The sequence below is a fragment of the Perognathus longimembris genome, chromosome 14, assembly GCF_023159225.1.
Source record: "Perognathus longimembris pacificus isolate PPM17 chromosome 14, ASM2315922v1, whole genome shotgun sequence".
In the NCBI taxonomy this organism is placed as follows: Eukaryota; Metazoa; Chordata; class Mammalia; order Rodentia; family Heteromyidae; genus Perognathus; species Perognathus longimembris.
This window is the reverse complement of record NC_063174.1, coordinates 36458146-36477957: the sequence shown is the minus strand read 5'-3', so window position 1 is coordinate 36477957 and position 19812 is coordinate 36458146. Positions and strand designations below refer to the sequence as shown.

Sequence of the window (19812 nt, the reverse complement as noted above, 5' to 3'; positions counted from 1 at the left end):
ATTATTTTATATGGTCAGATGCACATAGCTATTGGGCCTATGTGATCCTTTCCTAAGAGTATCCTCCTGTGGTCTCACTGTGTGAATGTCTAGAGACCTGTATAATTTACTATGTCCCAGTGTACTTTTTTTTTTTTAATCAACCAGTGTGTTTACTTGAAGATTTATAGGCACATTCTAGTTACCACAAATGAGGGAAACCATGCAACCTATGTTTCTCTGGATCTGGCTTACTTCACTTAATGGAATTTGACTCCTCCATCAGAAACAATGATATTGTACCATTGGTAAGGAAATCCAAACTAATTCTTGATGACAGTCTATACTATGTCACATAAACAGGCAGCAATGCAAGCTCCACATACAGCTTGAACTTGCTTCCCTTCTGGACCTGTTCTTTCTCCTGGGCTGGCCCATTTCAGTGGGTGATAACTCCATGAACTCATCTACAACCTCAGAAACAATCTCCTGTCCACACTTGCCAGATCTGTTCTTTGTACTTAAATGTTCTTGGTCTGGTCCCTTTACCACCTCGAAACTCTTTCTTCTTCTCCATCTCTATGACCACAGTCATGGTTTAGGCCATCATCTCTTCGCATCATATTCCCAGTCCTTCCAAATTCATATTGAAAACTCTTGCCAAGGGTGCCTTGTAAAGTACACATCTGATGCCATTGGCTTGTAGGGAGTTGGTGGAGCACTGAAAACCTGGTTTGACCTGCCCTTCCTTGCTTTATATTTATGTACAGGCCTCACCTTAACCTCCATTCTGCTATCATACAGCCACAAATGTTCCTCTGAAACACTAGACAAAGACCCTTTGCTGTTCCCAACTCAGGGCTTTTACTCATATGGCTTCTTAGTCTCCTACAGTATCTGTCTGGCAAATACCAAAATGCCATGGAAAATTTGTTTCAAATATACCTTCCTCTGAATCTTTTTCAGAATAGACTTCTCTGCTGTGAGTTCAAGCAGGTCAATACCAATACCTATGCTCATGATATTTCCTGTAATATCTTCTTATACCTATTTGCATGTCTATTGCATGTCCTATCTTCTCCTAAATATTCTCCTCGCAAGTAGGAAAGGCAGGAAACTAGGCTTTATTTAACTTCACATTCTCAGTGTTTGTACATATACGTAACTGGAAAATTTGGGAAGAAAAAGTAAGAAAGGGGATCTTCACAGGGGATAAAGGAATATAAAAGGTAGGTGTCAGACCAGCACTTAAAGGTCTTGCCTTAGTAAAGGCAGAATTAGAAGAGTACACATCCATGGCTAGAGCTTACATGGTATAATTACTAAAGTCTCTATAAGATTTGTTATTAATGATTTTAAATCGTTATGTATACTGCCCGTTTTGTGTTGCTATAATACTACAGGCTAATTCATAATGAACAGAACATATTTCTCACTGTTCTAGAGCCTTGAAAGTCCAGAGGTGGGGGAAGAGCTGCACATGTGAAGGGATTTTTCCTATGCTATCACATGGTTGGAAGACAAAGAAAGGGTTGGAAAGAAACAAAAGGGGGACTAACTCATAGTTTATAATAACAGGATTAATTTGTTCATAAGGGCAAGACCTAATAAATAACATAATCATTTACTTCTTAATACTGTTAAAAATAACCATTTAGTTTTTATCATGTGCTTTTTTCTGGTGTGTATGGGGGGCATATTCAATCTGTAGTATATCCCTTTTCTAACTAAAAAAATAATTCATTTTTAGGAAATTTTAAAAAAAGACCATGGCAGTCACTCATACAACTTATTTTTGTGAGTTTTTTTAGAAAATAGTTAGCCTTTGAACAACCACACATGTAGCAAAGGTACCACTTTCATTTAAACTAAGATTATAGGTAGTTCCTGAGGCTTGGCCTTCTCAAGTCAGTGGAATAACATGCTGACAGATTCTTAGCAGAGTCAGGCACAAAGATTTTAGAGCAAAGTCTAAGTGGGACAAATCAAGGCCAACCTGGGCAATGATGGCTCATGTCTATAATCCTAGCTATTTAGGAACTGAGATCTAAGGATTTTAGTTTGAAGTCAGCCCAGGCAGGAAAGTCTGTGAAACTCTTATCTCCATTAACTACCAAAACCCTGGAAGTACAGCTTTGGCTCAAGGGGTAGAATGTTAGCCTTGACAGTAACCAGGCCCTGAGTTCAAGCCCCCCTCCCCCCACGCATGCACACAGGCACTCAGGGGACAGAATGGAAATACAAGTAGGAAAACAGATCCGTTACAAAGAAGAGTCTGACATTCCAGTATAGGGCAGTATAGGGCAGTATGTCTGGAGAGAACATGGTATAAATAGCCATAAATAAGAGAAAATAGCTTGGCATAAGCACAGCTGTTGAAGGTTAGAGGCCATGTTGGATCTAATAACCTTTCTGTTTTAAGGAAGCACCAGAAAAAGAACATGGAACTGCCACAGAGTTTTCCCATTTCACTATCTATTGGTTAAATCTTAGAGTTTCTCTGAAAATACTTTTAGAGAACAGAAAGTTTATAAAGGAAATCATGAAGTGGATTACTTTGTAGGAAAGTGAGTTGGCAAAAAAAATTAAGATATAAATAAAGAGCACACCAAGATATTTCCTGGAACCTGTCAATTCTCACTGTAGGAAATCATGGAAAGATGAGCACAGGTCTTTCTCCACTGTGGGCAAGACCCCGCAGCAGGTACTCTCTCTTTCTTCTTTAACAATAAAAGGCAGAACACTAAATCCAAACCCAGGACATAAGAAAATTGTCAACTGGAGAAGCTAAAACTTGAAAACAGAAAGAGGATGGGTCCATACTTCTCCTGACTGAACAATGAAGATGCAAGGCACTATGTTTTGTCAAGCTCATTCCTACGTCAAACTTTTCTGTGACAAAGCCACAGGGCAATAGGAAATAACTAATGACTACCTTAAAGAGATTGAAACAGCGACAGCTCTTTCATATAAAGTATCATTCCACCCTTTGAAGGAAGCATTCCACTTAATAAAGCCAGTGAAGATGGCTATCTCACAGGGGTTGACAGGAGAAAACAGTTCCAAGAAGCATACATGAATAACCTCACAATATAATGGGATATAGTGCAAGATGAAGGCTAGGAACCTAAAGATATAGAAGGTGGAGTGCAGGTATGAGATTGGAGGTGGGAGGAGAAAAATTCTGGGTTTGCCTCCTTATCCCCATGTGATAAAAAGCACAAAATTTAAGGCTCTATAAACTCCAGTGTATTAATCTATACAGTATACCTTCTTCTATCTACCTCATAGAATTGTTGCAAAACTTGAACACAAAAATGCCCACAAGGGCTGGGAATATGGCCTAGTGGCAAGACTGCTTGCCTTGTATACATGAAGCCCTGGGTTCGATTCCTCAGTACCACATACACAGAAAACGGCCAGACGTGGCACTGTGGCTCAAGTGGCAGAGTGCTAGCCTTGAGCAAAAAGAAGCCAGGACAGTGCTCAGGCCCTGAGTCCAAGGCCCAGAAAATGAATAAATAAATAAATAAATAAATAGTAAATAATGTTTAAAAAATGCCCACAAAGCACTTCATAGAGTAGTTGGCACAAAGGGGTTTCTATAAATGGTTGGGTTGACAAAGCCAAGCCAGAAAGTCAGCACTCTGGACGCTTTGGGTTGATTGTTCCCAACTCTTCCCAGATAAACCAGGTACCCTTTTTCTAATTTCCTAAGGTTTATAAAGATGTGCCTCTTTCTGGAATTTTGACATGAAGAGTTCAATTAGAGAGTTCTGGATAATCATCTTCACTCAATCTCTCATTGACAATTCTGAAAGAGGATTCTGAAAATAGGCAGTGAGGTTCAACCAATGTAGTTTGGCTCAGCAAAGGTGTTCTCAGAAGCACAGTCCATTTGGTAACAATAAAACAGTAGTCCAAGACTCCAAGCACACTCAGTCTTTGTCCACGATGCCAGGATGGTTAAACTCTGCCAAGCCAAGAAGGAAAACTTCCAGAAAGAGACCCTCAGAGAAAAAAACCTCTGTTTCAAGCATTTTAATTTGAAGGCAGTTGCCAGAAACCATAGACAGATTGAAAAATCTCCCCAGGAAGGCGGAAGAGAGAGGCAACAGGATATGATGAGGAAGGCTAAAGGAAGGAAGGAGTATGGCAACTGTAGCAACTGAGAACCAAATTACTTACAGCAGCAGAAATGAGAAAAATGCAAAGACTTATATTACGTTCGACAACCAACCACACATTGGGTAATATATAACCTATCATATGGTGACATAATAAGACTTGTATAAATTCAAACTGAATGCTTCTTATTTGATTTGTTTTCCCTCATACTTCCTTTGTCTGTGTCTTGGTTCTCTATCCCTAACTTCATAAACGATTGAAATGTTGGAAGGACCAGAAGCACCTTACTCTACCCATTGCCCTAATCAGTGATCTCAAGAAAGGGTTTGAAATGCAAACTAGCATTGTGCCGTGCTGTGTTTTCTCTCAGTCATAGTTCACCAAAGTAGAGGACACAGCCCCAGGCAGTATACATTGCGCCTTAACGATTCTTCTCCAGCAACAGCAGCTGGATTACAGGGCTCTAAACTCAAACAGTTTGTCCATGTGTGACCACCTCTGCTTTTCAACTCATATACATATACAAAGCAGGGACCTTTTTCTTGATCACAGTCATGAGTAAGGACTATTCTAACTCAAATAACACCCAGCACCAGAACAAAAAGGCAAGAAGTAGCTTATCATCTCCTTCCTTTCATGTCCCTGACCCTGACTAGGAGCTATAATTCTCATATGCAACTCAGTAAGCTTTTTAGGTAAGCAAATGGCATGTTAGATTCAGTAGACATTGGGGAAAAATCAGAAAGATAATATGGACCTTGTATTCATTCATTGAGAACAAAAAGAATAATTGCTAAGGCTTCATCCCTCCCCTTACATCAACAACTTCTTACATCTCAGAAAACATGGTCCCTGACAGATCTTGTCTTCAATTCTTGAGATTACCATTGGATTCAAGTTATGTATTAGACTCATTAAGTTTGTCTTCATAAAAATAGAGATGATAAAATCCGTATGGAAAGACTATTATAGGAACTAATAGAAATAATGCAGATGAAAGGTCAAACCTGATGGCTGCAATCTGTACATACTCAGGAGACCAAATTCTCTTCTAGTCCTGGAAAATGAACAGTGTTAGTATTTCCTGGAGCATGATGACCCAGAAAGATGCTCTTCTCTTATCAACCATGGGGTCCTGTGATGGCAAGAAATGGATTCCATATACACTGCCTCTGGTCTCCTCTCTTTTCCTCCATTTGACTAGCTCTGGCTTAGTGGTAGAGTGCTTCCCTAGCATGCAAGAAGCTCTGGGTTCAATTCCTCAGTACCACATAAACAGAAAAAGCCAGAAGTGTGCTGTGACTCAAGTGGTAGAGTGTTAGCCTTGAGCAAAAGAAGCTCAGGGACACAGCACAAGCCCTGAGTTCAAGCACTAGGACTGGCAAAAAAAAAAAAAAAAAAAAAGTAAGATTCAACAGAGTGGTAACACAAGCTTCTCAGGCTGATAAGAGGGGGTCAGAGAACTTCTTGGTCCTCCTAACTATCACACTCTTTTTTTTTTTTTTGCCAGTCCTGGGGACTGAATTCCAGGCCTGAGCACTGTTCCTGGCTTCCTTTTGCTCAAGGCTAGGCTACCACTTGAGCCACAGTGCCACTTATTTTTCTATATATGTGGTGCTGAGGAGTAGAACGCAGGGCTTCAAGCACTCTACCACTAGGTTCCCCCATCCCCTAGCCCCCCATCACACTCTTTATCTTAGCAAGATAGGCTCTGCACTTCAGGATGGCTGCTCTATGAGCACAAATGGCATTTGTAGGAGAGAGGCAATCTAGCCAGCCCAATTATAGGATGCTGTCTATAAGTGATGTCACTACATTGGGAGGTTTGTGATCATGGTGAAGTTCAACCTGGAAAAAGTTCACCTCTTCATATGCCCAAAGCCAAGAATTTTTAAAAGTTGACTTCTATAATTACTGTGATGTGGGTAAAATGGTGCTTTAATTTTTTTTTTCCCCTGCAGAGGTCTGTCAAATCCTTTAATGTGCCATTGGACGTCTTAGGGCGATAAGTATAACATCACCTGCAAAATTGGCGATAATTTGGTAGAGTTGAGGACATTTTTTTCCCAGTGTCTTCTATTGCAAATTGCCAGATAAAGTGCAAAAGACAACACTTTAGGAATTGGAAGAACTGAATTCCAGCTCTCTCTTGCTTCTACTTTGCTGGTCATGTGACTTCATAAATAATTAGCTGCAATTGCTTAGCCACATCTGTAAAATGAAAGATTAGAATAGAATATGGAACTAAGGATGGCTGCATGAGAATTACCCAGCATGCTTGCTAAGAACTACAGACCTGGGGCTTGATGAACCCTCACTGGATCCATCAGTGGGGCAGGGCCTGGGATCTTCATTGTTCTACCAGCATTTCCCAGGCTTACTGTAATTAAGGCACTGGATATGATCTTCAGAAGGTGTCTTTAATGGGACACTGTCAAATTCTAAATTTGTTTGTTCTGGTGACCATGTTTACTCAATTGTAAATTAGTTCACAGTTTCTGCAGATAGAGAGCCCTAACCAAAGCTAAAATACACTATCTTACTCAACCTTCATGTTCAAGTGAGCCAAACACATTTCAAACTCCTTGACTCTCCGGTCACTGCCTTGTCCAAGAGATGTCATAGCTGTTTCTTATGTTGTTTCCCAACTGAAAGCATTTTTCTTTCCTAGCCAGACAAACAGGGTCTTCAGTTTGGTTCCAAAGGCCTGTGTCTCTTCTATTTCCTGTAACTGCTCAGATTTCACTAAAAATCTCTCACCCAGCTATTTGGCCTACTTTACTCAGTCAGTTAGAGATGGGAGGGTCGCTGCATAAGGCAATTTGGAACAGTATGTAAAAATAAAACTTGTCAGAGTTGGAAGAGAGTGATGGAGGTGATAAAATAACTGGTGGAATGAGAGACTCATTATAGGGGAAATCCACTTTTCAAATGTGCTGTGTGTGGATTCATCATCAGATAGTCCCCTGGTGGTAGAGATTTGACACTCAAAGACAAAAAAAAAAAAGGATTTGTAATAATTCTATCATAAAAATAAGTGCATTCAGTTTAAACACATTAATAAGCCTGTTTTTTTTTATTCACAGTATGTTCTTTGAACTTTTTGATGTGAAAAAGCTTTTTCCTTTTTTGAAATGGGGTAACAACTAATTTTACAACTCTACTTGATAAATACTTTGTTTATATTGGAAATTTTAATGGCCCCAAGAGGGTAAAAAAATCTCCGAGGATGGGGCTGGGGATGTGGCTTAGACTATATTTCATTATAAGTAAATAAGCCTTCCATCCACATTTATGTGTAGGAACGCAAGTACTGTACTGTTAATTCAGTCATCCAGGATGTTCTGTATTGCTTTTTAAAATAATTCTATTTACTGGGATTGGGAATGTGGCCTGGTGGTAGAGTGCTTGCCTAGCATGCATGAAGCCCTGGGTTCAATTCCTCAGCACCACATAAACAGAAAAAGCTGGAAGTGGTGCTGTGGCTCAAGAGGTAGAGTGCCAGCTTTGAGAAAAAAAAAAAAGAAGAAGCCAGGGACAGTGCTCAGTCCCTGAGTTCAAGCCCCAAGACTGGCAAAGAGAGAGGGGAGGGGAGGAATCTTCGAGGAAATACTACCTCCCTATGCAAAGGTACTGGTCAACAAAGATCAGAAAAAAAAAAGACAGCACAGGGGGCATAGTCTGAACTGTTTCAGTTCAATAGTACCTCTTTAAGAAGGAAGCCATTCACTAATCATGATTTCTTGGGCACAGTGGCTTTTCTCAAAGGAAGTCCCATTTGGGTTTGTTTGTTTGTAGGTGGTAAGAAAGATATATTCTTATTTCAAATGAAAGTAGGAAGTAGAGTGGGGTGTGTATTGATCAGGTGCTTGTGTGCGTATCTACCAAGTGTGAGGCCCTGAGTTTGAACTGCAGTACTACAAACAAAAATAGAGAAGAAACAGGCAGAAAGGAAGGAAGGAAGGAAGGAAGGAAGGAAGGAAGGAAAGAAGGAAGGAAGGAAGGAAGGAAGGAAGGAAGGAAGGAAAGGAAGGAAGGAAGGAAGGAAGGAAGGAAGGAAAGGAAGGAAAGGAAAGGAAGGAAGGAAGGAAGGAAGGAGAGAAGGAAGGAAGGAAGGAAAGGAGAGAAGGAAGGAAGGGAGGAAAGAGGGAAGGAAGGAAGGAAGAAAAGAAGGAAAGAAGGGAAGAAGAAAGGGAAAGAGAAAAGGAAGGAAGGAAGGGAGGGAGGGAGGGAGGGAGGAAGGCAAGGAGGAAAGGAAGGAAGGAGTGAAGAAAGGAAGGAAGGAAGGAAGGGAGAAAGGAAGACAAGGAGGAAAGGAAGGAGAGAGGCATTAGGAAGTGTCCATTTGGTATCTATGCTTCCTCTGTGTTGGAGAGTATAAACTCACTGCAGCATATGCGGTGCCTCCAGCCTTTCAGGGAAGATTCCTCAGATTTTCATAAAAATCTGAAAAAGGTTTTCTGAAGAAGAATTTTTTCAGAGTCACCTTTTCCCAATCTGCTCAGTACCTGTTAGAACACTTCCATGGAAGCATGTGGGCAGAAGCTTAGATTTCATACTTGAGCAGTTCTGAAAAGGGAGGCAATGGATTTAGACAGGATTCCATGTTCCCTTTGCTATTTCTGCTTTAAAAAAGAATTTTCTCCCACCCCTGCATCATAGCCAAACTCTCCTCTGGTTTGTCATACACACACACACACACACACACACACACACACACACACACACACAGCCTAAAAATAGCCAACAAGAGGTATAAGAAACAAGAAAACATGATGATCTGAGACCATTTCACCAAAAAAGAGGGATGCATGTTTGAGTTAGGGCAACCTAATTTGATCTCTCTTTGGAAGAATCTGAGAGTAGAGAGATACACAAGTCTGACTTATGTCATGTAAAACGTTATCCTTGTGTCTCTCTTTGGGTGAACATGGACTATTTTCTGTCTCAAATCTACTTTAGAGCTTACATAGGAAAAGACACTTCAGTATCCTTTCTTCAGTAATTCAGTCCTCTAATAAGTTCCCAACCACAGAGAAGTTAAGATAGTAGATAATGGTAATAAAAACTTCTGCCTTTCCCTCAAATCCTGTCCCTAAAAGCTAGTGGAGAACCCAACCCTTCCTAGGCCTTCATCTATGTCTAGGTCTCTGGCTCAGAGGAATTCAAGGGACTCTCTGGTAGGATTCTAGGGGGAGCCTGCCTCCCTGTCTCCCTCTCACAGGCCCTAGCAGATTGGTTCTTCAAAAAACAAAAAGTATTCTTATAGTCTGAATTTTTATAGTGCTTTTATGGAGCTATCTGCTTATAATTGCCAATGTATGACACTATCTTTTTTAACTGAAAGTGACTAATGCTTCCAAGGAATTATTAAACTATATAAAGCTCAACTCCTATGGGTAAGAGTGATTTGAAATCAGCAATATGTTCTTCCTCAAGGTTGGATTCATGAATATATAACAGAAGGTGTTCCTCTTTTAAAAGACTTGCACGGAGTGTGTATCAAGCATTGTCCTTACCTCAAGGAACTCATAATTCAGGGCTTAAAAGTGCAAGAATAGGGATGAATGCCAGGTGCAGCTGTGACCCAGAGAGAACAGGGGCATAGTAAGTCTGGGTGCCATGCAAGCCTTCACTGTGATGATGATGTTGGAGTCTGAGATACTGAGAATTCTATCATGAGAAAGGAACCAGAGTATTTCCAAGGTACAAAGCAACTTGGGGGCTTTGTTTAAAGCCTGAGGAATTCAAATGGGGGTCCTGACTATGAGTAATCATATCAGTGCTGTCAACAAGGTCCTAGCTCATCCCTCAAGTGTTCTGCCTCCACAGTAGAAGATGAAAATATTATTATAAAGTTTATGTAAATAAACCTCCTATGCAAAAAGTCACCCCTTTCAAATTTGTTGAAACAAGAGAGTCATAATATTTATTTCGTGAAGAGGGTGCGAGGCTTACTGAGGATTAATTTACTTCATTACTCCTTCTTAGAGCACTTTGAAATTTATATAATCCCATATGTGGTTTGTAGGAACTTGACGGGGGAATATTCTGAATGTTCCATTAGGTTTTTGTATCATCTTCAAGTGCAATCATCTGCACTCCAGTTTTTTCAATCACCATTACAAGGGACCTGGTACTGTAAGGGCCTCCCAAGTACAGGCGTCACTCAGCCAGTCCACTCTAGGTGATGCCTCTTTAATCATTCTAGAACCTTCCTCTCCTCTTAATTAATTACATTCTTACAGCACATATTGTTCATATGTTTATGTTTCCCCAAGGAAACTATGGACACCTAGCGATGATCATCTTTCCTTGTTCTTTGACTCTGGTATCTTACATGGCAATTAGTAGACAAAAGGAAATTAAATAAAGGTTCATTGAATGAGGGCAGGAACTCTGCTCTAGTTATAAGGTGAAACCCAGCCTGTACCTCTAGAGGATGTTTTTTTCATCTGTGCTGTGCACAGGTGTCAGCACTTCCCCTCTCAAACTAACTTCATGCCATCTATCACTTAAAGGAGAGGCTCTCAATCTTGGCCACACATGACAGCCATTTGGACACTGATGTCTGTTCCAACCTCTCCCATATCTAGCAAAAATTTTGATTTAATTGCCTATGGTGGGAGTCTTTGGCCCTGGTCCTTGGTCTTGGTCTCCTGTGCTGCTGAGTCTGCAATTTAGCTGGGCTTGGGTTACCCAGACTTAATGTGGTACTTAAGGAGACCCCACCTTCTCCTGGAAAGACTCCATGTGCACTGATGATTCCACCTGTCTTTGTAACCAGCAGTTACTGTTGTAACCACTCATTAGGTAATAAACCAAATGCTTTCTTGGAACAGTACATCAATATTGATTAGTTTAGCTCCTTAGTTACATTTTGATTACACACACACACACACACACACACACACACACATACACACACACATTTTCTATGCTAAACTGGAAGCATCTTGAGGGCAGGAACTATATTTAGTTCTTCTGGCATCCTAATGACATGCACATAGTAGACCAGACCTGTTGCGATGACTTAATGCCAACAACAAACCTAGTGGGGGCCATTTTAAGTCTACTGTGAAAACATGTCTTTGGGAAGAATAAAAATGTTGCAGAAAGGGTGGGGCAGAATTGAAGCAGAGTAGGAAAAAAAAAAGAGTAAATAAAAGTCAAGTGGGAAAAAAAAAGAAGCTAAATTGGTCCAAGAGAAAATATTTCCCGGCTCCTTAAGAGGATTTTTTTTGGGTAAACACTGAAGCAGAATAAACAAGAGAATTAACTTGGCTTGTGCCTTGATAAGAAGATTTCTTTCTTAGTTATATAATTTTACAAAGTTTCCAAGGGTGTAAAGAAAATAATCAGACAGGGAGGATTCCTTCTCCCGGACAATGCCATTCAGCTCTTAGGTTAATCAGCTTGAAGAGCTGCTTCTTTTGACCTGACCCCCTTGCAGTCCTGTGATCCCAGACTAAGCCTCACATTCAATAGCCCTGGTGGAGAGCCCAATGTCATAGAAACGAATAAAACATAATCCTCTTTCCATAACCTTGATCCCTTGGTGGAGTGACCTCTACATGAAAAAAAAAAAACTAAACCAAGAAGCAAATACCTACAAAACACAAACAAACAAAAACCCTCAAAAAACAAACACCAAAACAAGAACAATAATCTATGCCTGGTATCTTCTCTGGCTGATATCTCAGAGTATAGAGGTATAGCTAACCTGGAATAACCTGGGCTTGATTCCCTACTAAGTGACGTTATAAGAAAATATAATTTGGCACAATTACCTTGGAGTCAAGCCTTAAAGCCCCAAAGGCTTATCTTCCTATGGTTTCTATACTTTGCTGTGAACTAAGATGGTAGCAAAGACTCAGTGAATCATTAAGCATGCTTCCTGCTAAGATGAGACAAGGTCATCTGACAGAGACATATTTTCTGTATCAAATATTACCCTGGCCACAAATTTAATAAGTGGTTCTGCTAAACTGGTTTATTTCTATAGAGTAATTAAATATATGTACATTTACCTGTATTACTATTAAAACATTGATTGTTCATTATTGCTTGAAAACATGGCTCAAAGTCATTTAAAATAGATTCTAATTGATTAGTAACGATAGTAACAAGTTGTCCTTTGTAGATTAAGATAACACCACTGACCCATCTAATAGGATATGAGCTAATAGACTGTCACCAATCCATCCATTCTTGGCTCTTGGTTCTTATGACCAGTGGCCTGAATTTAACCTTTTCTGCCAAGAGCCACCAAAATCCTTTGGTCACCAAAGAGATGTAAAATAATAGCATTTGTCCTATTAGCCATTTCCTGTTGACATTGACAACATAGAAATAATTCGACACATTATTACAAGGTAGAGAGAAATGTGGTTGTAACTGTACTCATAAACTCCAACTAGAAGTTGGCAAAACTAGAATCAGGGTGTATTGAATCGATGGTATCATATGTAAGAGACTACATCACAAAATCAGTGTGTTACTGTAAGTATGTCATCTGAAATATAAAACAGAGATAAACCATCAGTTTTGAAGAAGTGAGGTTAAGGATCTATATGAGTGAATGAGTCAATCCTGATTCACAAGAAATTTTGCTCTCTCTACCAGAGTTTAGATAGGAGTGCCTGACACTCCTTAGTGATATTGCTGATAGCTGCAAAGCCTATTTAACACTATTTACCACCTAGGGTATACCCCAAAGGCCATTAGGTTCTCCAGGAATTTTTTGAAAGTGTTCCACCAAGAGAAGAAGAGGTGGACTCCACACCTGAATCATCAGGAAAAAGCGATCACCAGAATAAGGAGCATGCCAGGGCCTGAAAACCCATGAACACTCCCCTGATGAAAACAGGCTGCTTTATCTTCTCAGACAGGGCTCACCCAATCACCAAGATGGAATGTTATTTACACAGTCCCAAGAAAACCAAGAAGAATCTTCTAGTCTTTAACCAAAGGTATTCACAAAGTTATGTCTAGACCAGGCCATGGATCCTGTCTGTTTTGGATGATTCCTGCCTCCTTGAAAAAGAGCTAATTACCTAATGCAGGTAAAGGCAACAACACCCACAATCACCCTGTCCTACCTTTTCTGGGAAGGACCACCTGCGTGATAGTTCATGTTTCCTTTATTAATTACCTAGATTTGCTGCTTATTTAGTAAGGCAGGCAAATCTGGTTTCTAAATTCTGCCCTATTCAAAACATCAGAATATTGACTCTTTCCTCCTTCTGCTTGCAGGGTGAGGTCATGATTGAGTGGTCACAGCAGGATGAAGCAGAGGGAGGATGTTAGGAAAAAGAAATTTCCCTGGTTGTGAGAGTGGTCAGATGGTGAGGTTTCTTTTTCTAGAATGGGCAGAGAAGATTAAAAAGGGTGGGGAGCTGAATCTCTTTTTGAGTGTGAGTGTGTGTGTGTGAGTGTGTGTGTGTGTGTGTATTTTCTCTCAAGGCCAGAGTAGAAATCCAAATAGGATGTTCATCTTTTCAGAGGTCTTTCTGGCATCATTCCTTACTTTAAACCTCTCTCTTACTCAGTAATATAAAGTGCTCAGAATCTGGGGGCTCATTTACTCACTTAGCGGGATCTGTCTGGCTTAAGGTTTTCAAAGCACATACATGCCAAGAAAGAAAAGGATCGTTGTTGAACTTATATACAAATTATCTAGTCCTCAACAGATATTATGTAAGTAAAATGATCATTTAGGGTGAATTTGAAATCCCTATCAGTGTGCTTCTCAGTCACTTACAAATCTCAATGAGGATGCTAACTCTCTACGATCTATCCTTATATTGTCTTCCTGCATGTGGCTAAAGCTCCCACTTCATTATAGCTTCTGTTGTGGCAAGCGTTTTTTTTTTGTTTGTTTGGTTGGTTGGTTTTGGTTGTTGTTGTTTTTTTATGCTCTCCTGGCCAATCTAGCCCTGGGCAGATAAGATGGTCAACACTTTCAGAAGATGCTCTGACTTTTAGGTTCGTTTTGTGCCTTCACAGTCTGAGAACACTGTCAGAGTACTCACCTGTCTTCTCTGTGAATCAAGGTACTGAAGAATCAGCCGGGTGTTCACACTATGACTCCAGGTGTTTCCCAGGGCAGCTACCACACAGCTGGATCCAGAAGTGCCTGAAATGAGACAGGGCAAAGGCAGGTTGATGGCTGTCCTTTGCTTGTGATGACATTTGATAGAAACAGTGCCCAGTCATTGCTCATTGCTCATTGCTCAGAGAGTACTCAGAAGCTTACTTCACCACCACAAAAGCTAATCAGAGGAAGAGGAGAAGGATTAGGGAATGTGAGACCAAAACAAAACCAGCACTGGAGTTCCTTCAACCCCAGTGGCAGTCATTACCACTGGGCTAACAGTGACAGTTACATGACAACAAGAGTTTGCATCAGAAGGCAGCATGGAATCATTGCTAATAATGAACCACATGCAGAGACAGAAAGGTATAATGCCATTTTACAGAATAACAGCCAGTTATGAAAACCATAGCTTAACAGAGTTGTTAGAAGATTTTTAGTTTTTTAAAGATCTTAGTTTCATTTTCCATATCAATATAGAGCTTTAGTGAGATAATCCACACATCACCCAATATATCCATTTATACCATACAGCTCAGTGACTTTTTGCTATATTCACCATTATCCTACCATCCTTGCCATCCAGTTGAGATTGCTTCATTCCCCAAAGAAACCTTGCAACCTCTTGGCCATCAGTTTGGTACCCATGCCTCCTCCCAAGTCTAAGGTAATCATGAATCTACTTTATGCCTCTATAGACTCAGCAACTTGCTTTTGATTTTGGAGTGGGAGGGAGGCAATGAGGAGTAGCAGGGACTGTGATGAATTGGCAAATTTATTCAGGATCTCAAGGGACCAGCCTCTATTTAGATCTACTTGCTGTTGTCAGGTGGCAAAGTGAGTTCATAGTGAACCATTTTTTTTTTAAAGATAAGCCACAAATCAATATTTTTAAGAAACATTTCCTGGCTTGGCTTAATTTTTACCTTTGTAAAATTTAAAAACACACAAACACATTAGTGAGCCAGATAGACCTCAATCCCATCAAGGTAGTAATGGCTGCCCCATGGAGTGTTTTCTCACTTTTGAAAAGGATGCCACTTCCATGTAGGTGATTTCTGAGCTTTTGTCTCATTCTCTGACTGAGACACCTGTCTACCTAGGAGGGTGGCTATTTGCTCACTGGTGTCCATGCTGCTATCAGCTGCTCATTACCTGAGCATCCTCTGTCTGATTATGTGATCAGCTTCCTTTAGGCTCACATTTAAACTTGCTAGCTATCCTGCCATGTACAACCAGCGTGTTCAAAAACTTCCAGTGGCTTTCAAGTACCTTCAAAGAATTCTAAATTCCTAAGATGGACATTCAAGGGCCTTTATTACTTCTCTCCAATTCTGCCTTAGCTCCAATTTAATCACTCTTGTTCAAGTCTCCTATTCACCTGCACCATTTGTCCATAAGTTCAAGGATCATGCAAGGATCATGGATCATTTGTCCATAAGTTCAAGGTCTTCAATGCCATTTCCCATGTGTCAACTTCTCCTATCATCACAAAAATATGTGATCCCCCATTATACCTTATTCCATCCTATTTTGTTATAGTATAGTATCTTATTTATATACTTTTCTAATCATACTTTATATTTATATTTATATATATATATATTATAAAAGAGCCTAAACCACGTCCAATTTATGCCAGCATGCCTGAATCAATTCACACAGTCTGACACCCAGGATGCTTATAAATACCAATTAAATGACTAAATCATAATTACTTCCAACAAACTTTGGATCATGTTATATACTTGTTTCAGCAACAGATTTAGATTCTTAATTCTATCTTGTTTAAGATAAAATTAATAGGTTTACATTTATCTGTCAAATGGCAGGACAAAGTGAGGCTAAGCTTTAAAGTTTGCCAAGAAAAAGCTACATGTGAATAATTAGGAATTACTAATTGCATAAGCACCCAGCTTCTTTTTGTGTGTGATAAAATTGGAGTTTCCCAGGTATTAAGGAAGTTAAAGGATGATTTCAGAGAACAAAGCCCTATCTGGACCAATAACTTTAAAAAGAATTCTGTCACTACACCAGTGAGAACCATATTAAAAAGTTCTCATGTAGTTGGTTGTTTTCTAAGGGCTGATGAACTTGGGTCCCAACTAAGGGCCATAAGTACAGATGACCACAGAAAATCTTCCAGTAGAAACTCTAAGAGAACAAGGAATGTATTTTCAGGAGGTTATACCAATATCAAGCCCATGTAAGAGTAACTTCTGCAAGGCCTTCAAAGTTAATGATGATACAGACAATGTTTTGCAAAGTACCATGTGCCAGGTACCATGTAGCCCTTTAAATAGAGCTTACATACTATTTGAGTTTCATGTCTTAGTTCCATGTTTTTTGATCCTCACAACAACCTGAGATGTGGGTAATATAGTCAAGTCTACTGAGAGACTGAGGCTGTAAAAGATTAAGTCATTCCCTTAAGGTCACATGGCTGGTTAGTGACAGAGCCAGGGTTTGAAACTAGCCTAAGTATTAATCACTCCTTCAATGAACCTTTTCCTAGCTTGTGGATGTCTTCAGTCAAGCATCATTCCATTCTGCTGGGAGGGGGGTAGTTGGGGGGTTGGGGAGTGAGGGTCCTAGAATGCACAAAGACCCATTTCTGACAAGGAGGTATGTCATGAGCATCTTATCACCAATCTGAACTCTCTATGTCACTCAGGCTCCACACCCAGCTTCCTCTGTTCTGATGTACAGTGATAACCCAGGGTAAGAGGTTTCCAGAAAGGCAACTCATGCCCTGGCTTGGCTCATTATTTAACCTCACTGAAATTGGCCCAGTGATTTGGTCCACGCAAATAAAGTAGTCTGTTACTGACCCTCTCTGGTCAGAGGTTTTAAAGTCTGGTTGGGAATGCTTTATCACTTATTAGAGCCTCAGACAGAGGCAAACAATGGATTGCATTGGTATTATCGCTGGGAGATGGGGAATCTGCCAGGTACTATAGCTTTGCCATCTTATTGTCAACTAGAAAACTTAGTGATCTCTTATGTCTTTTGACTTTCTAGCATTCTTATAAGAGGGCTGTCACAAATGATCATTAATGCTGTTTATGGGAAATTTAAGGTTGGAGGAATTTGCTTACTGATTTTTCAGAAAAGGTGATTTCCTGGCCAGTGACCTAATTGGTCAGGAAATAAGTAGGTGAATCTTCTCTAGGCTCATTTTAAGCAGAAGTTCTACATTTGGGGTATGTTCTTCCTCTCTCCTTTTTTTTTTTTACAACTGTGACATTTACAACTGCCAAGGCAGTATAACTCCATTGTCTGGAGTTTGGTTGATTCCAATACAAATTTTAAAAATCTAATAAAAGAACTGGGGTTTGAAAATATTTTCATTATCAGGGATGATCACAGGATTGAACCTGCAGAAACACCTGGGCAAGCTAAAAAAGATGGTAAGAACATTCACTTACCACTCTCTGACCTTCTTCTAGATAAGTCAAAGCATGTTCCCTTTCTGTGATTGCTTACCCATCTGTAAAAAGTGAAGAATAATTCTTGCCTCCAGGCAGCCAAAGGTTTTTAGTTGGTGACTTCTAGATGGAGATTACTGATGTAGATAAATCATAGGAACAATGGTAACACAGAACTTTAATCACCATCTTGTCCATTTTTAAAAGATTTTGTTCATTAGGCAAGATAGTCAAACTTAGTAATGAAGTAGTTAAAACAATAGGATTCAAAATCTGGAATGTCTTCCATGACTACTATCTTTTGGATCCAATTCCCTACTCCTCTGGAGTGGGAGGAAGACATGAAGATGAACTTCTTAGGTGAAAAGGAGCTATCTCCTTGTGCTGTATACATGGGTGTAGCCCTGGAAAAATCAGACTGGAGGAGGAAAGCCAGATAGTTATGTAGCCCTGATTTCCAGAAATGGAATGGGCCTCTGGTACCAAGCGGTGTCAGTATTTAGAAGAGGCCTGTTCAGGAGCCTATCATGAGAAAGCGCCTTCTCTGAAAACATTTCAATTTATGATTCCTCCTCTAGGCATTTCTGGGAGGGCAGACCGAATCTCTAGTGCATAACAGAAAAGTGTTTGCTCTGTAGCAGAAGGATCAACTTTAAAAGAATAAACTTTTTCATGTAAAAAAAATAAAAGTGAAAAAAAAAAGACAACAACAAAAGAAAATAAAACCAATCAATCAGCCAATGAAATAACCAACCAACCAAACAAACAAACAAAACCCACCAAAGGAGTGACTCCCAGATTAGGAACAGAGGGGAAGGGGAGGACATGTTCAAGGCCTTGCAGGATCGTATATTTCGAATATTTGGTACCTCCTGTTAATTTAGATGAAAAGAAACTTACTGAGACAAGGAGGAAATTGAAAAAAAAATAAAGATGGGGTGGAAAAGGATAATAATACATGTGTTTTCAGGATTGAACTAAATCTAGGGTAGGGGTGGTATGCTACCAATGGGACTTTCAATGTGATTCATGATTGCCTGTGGTCAGCTGCTGGCTAGGAGGCTGGGCTACCTTCAAGTTCTATTTCTGCCTTGGCTGTGGGCTTTTGATAAGACCAAGTGGACAAGGAGAGTGGTGTAATGAAGAACAGTGTAGTAGGCCTGAGTAGTGACTAACTTATATCACCTCTCTGAGTCTCAGTTTCCTCATCTGTGACAAAAGTGAGTTGTTTGAAATGACTTGAAATTTTTTTCACCTGTACTAAAAATTCTAAGTTTATAGTATGACAAAAAAATAAGTGCCTCATTGGAGACCTCATCTTTTCTCCCGGGCAATTTGAGAATGTAGTACGTTGCATGCTTTCTTTGGATGGCTGCTCTGTGAGGCACCTATTTACACCTGAAGACAGTTACAAACTTGTGGCCCTTTCTCCCAATAGCAAAGTTCTCTTCAGACTAGGGATTTTCTTAGTTTGTTCAACCTACTGAAATATTATGATGGGTAAACATGTATTAGACAGTGGCAAAGTCCCAGCAAACATGAAGCAGGAATGAAGCTGGAAAAGGAGTCTGGATGCTAAAGTAGGGATTAGAAGATTATTATCGATTATATTTGGTTTCTCTTGTTTAAAACCAGGCCTCAGGAAGTTGCTGAGCCTAGTATATGTTTTTTTTTAATTGGGTCATATATCTAAACTAGGAAAGTGACCGAATATTGGTTACTTCCAGCATATGTATGTGTGTGTGTGTCTGTGTGTGTGTGTGTGTGTGTGTGTGCAGGTGTTTATGTGCATGTGTGTTTTGGGGGTAGATTTGCTTTGTCTCTAAATTTCCAAGTCGTTGAAGTTACCTCTGTCAGTGGTTTATCAACTTTTATTCTACTCAATGCAGAAAGAATTTCAGCAACCAGAGTTGGAGGAGATGAAATGTATCTTATGAAAGCTTGAGGGAGTTGGCTACAATAAGCTATTTCTAGAACAAGGATTCAAGGTGACCTACTAGGCCATAAGGCAGAGGTACCAAATAAAAGAGACTGGGATAGGCTCAGGCATCCACTCTCCAGTAAAATTCATTTCCTTGGGGGCTCGTAGTTCACTAACTGAACCTGTGAACTAGCTGTATTTGGTGTGCATGCTACTTCCTCAGGCCTCTAAAACTGACAATGGTCTGTAGGTCAAGTTCC

The 19812-nt window shown here is 39.9% G+C and overlaps 1 protein-coding gene across 4 annotated transcripts in view; it reads right to left on the bottom strand.

Annotated features, from left to right (window-relative positions):
• Rad51b (RAD51 paralog B) overlaps positions 1 to 19812 on the bottom strand; it is a 517654-nt gene that overhangs the window by 43669 nt on the left and 454173 nt on the right. For all 4 annotated transcript variants that reach the window (XM_048362612.1, XM_048362611.1, XM_048362610.1 and 1 more), the window contains one exon: positions 14142 to 14245. In XM_048362612.1, coding sequence (XP_048218569.1) covers positions 14142 to 14245 — 104 coding nt within the window. The remainder of the gene's footprint in view (positions 1 to 14141; positions 14246 to 19812) is intronic.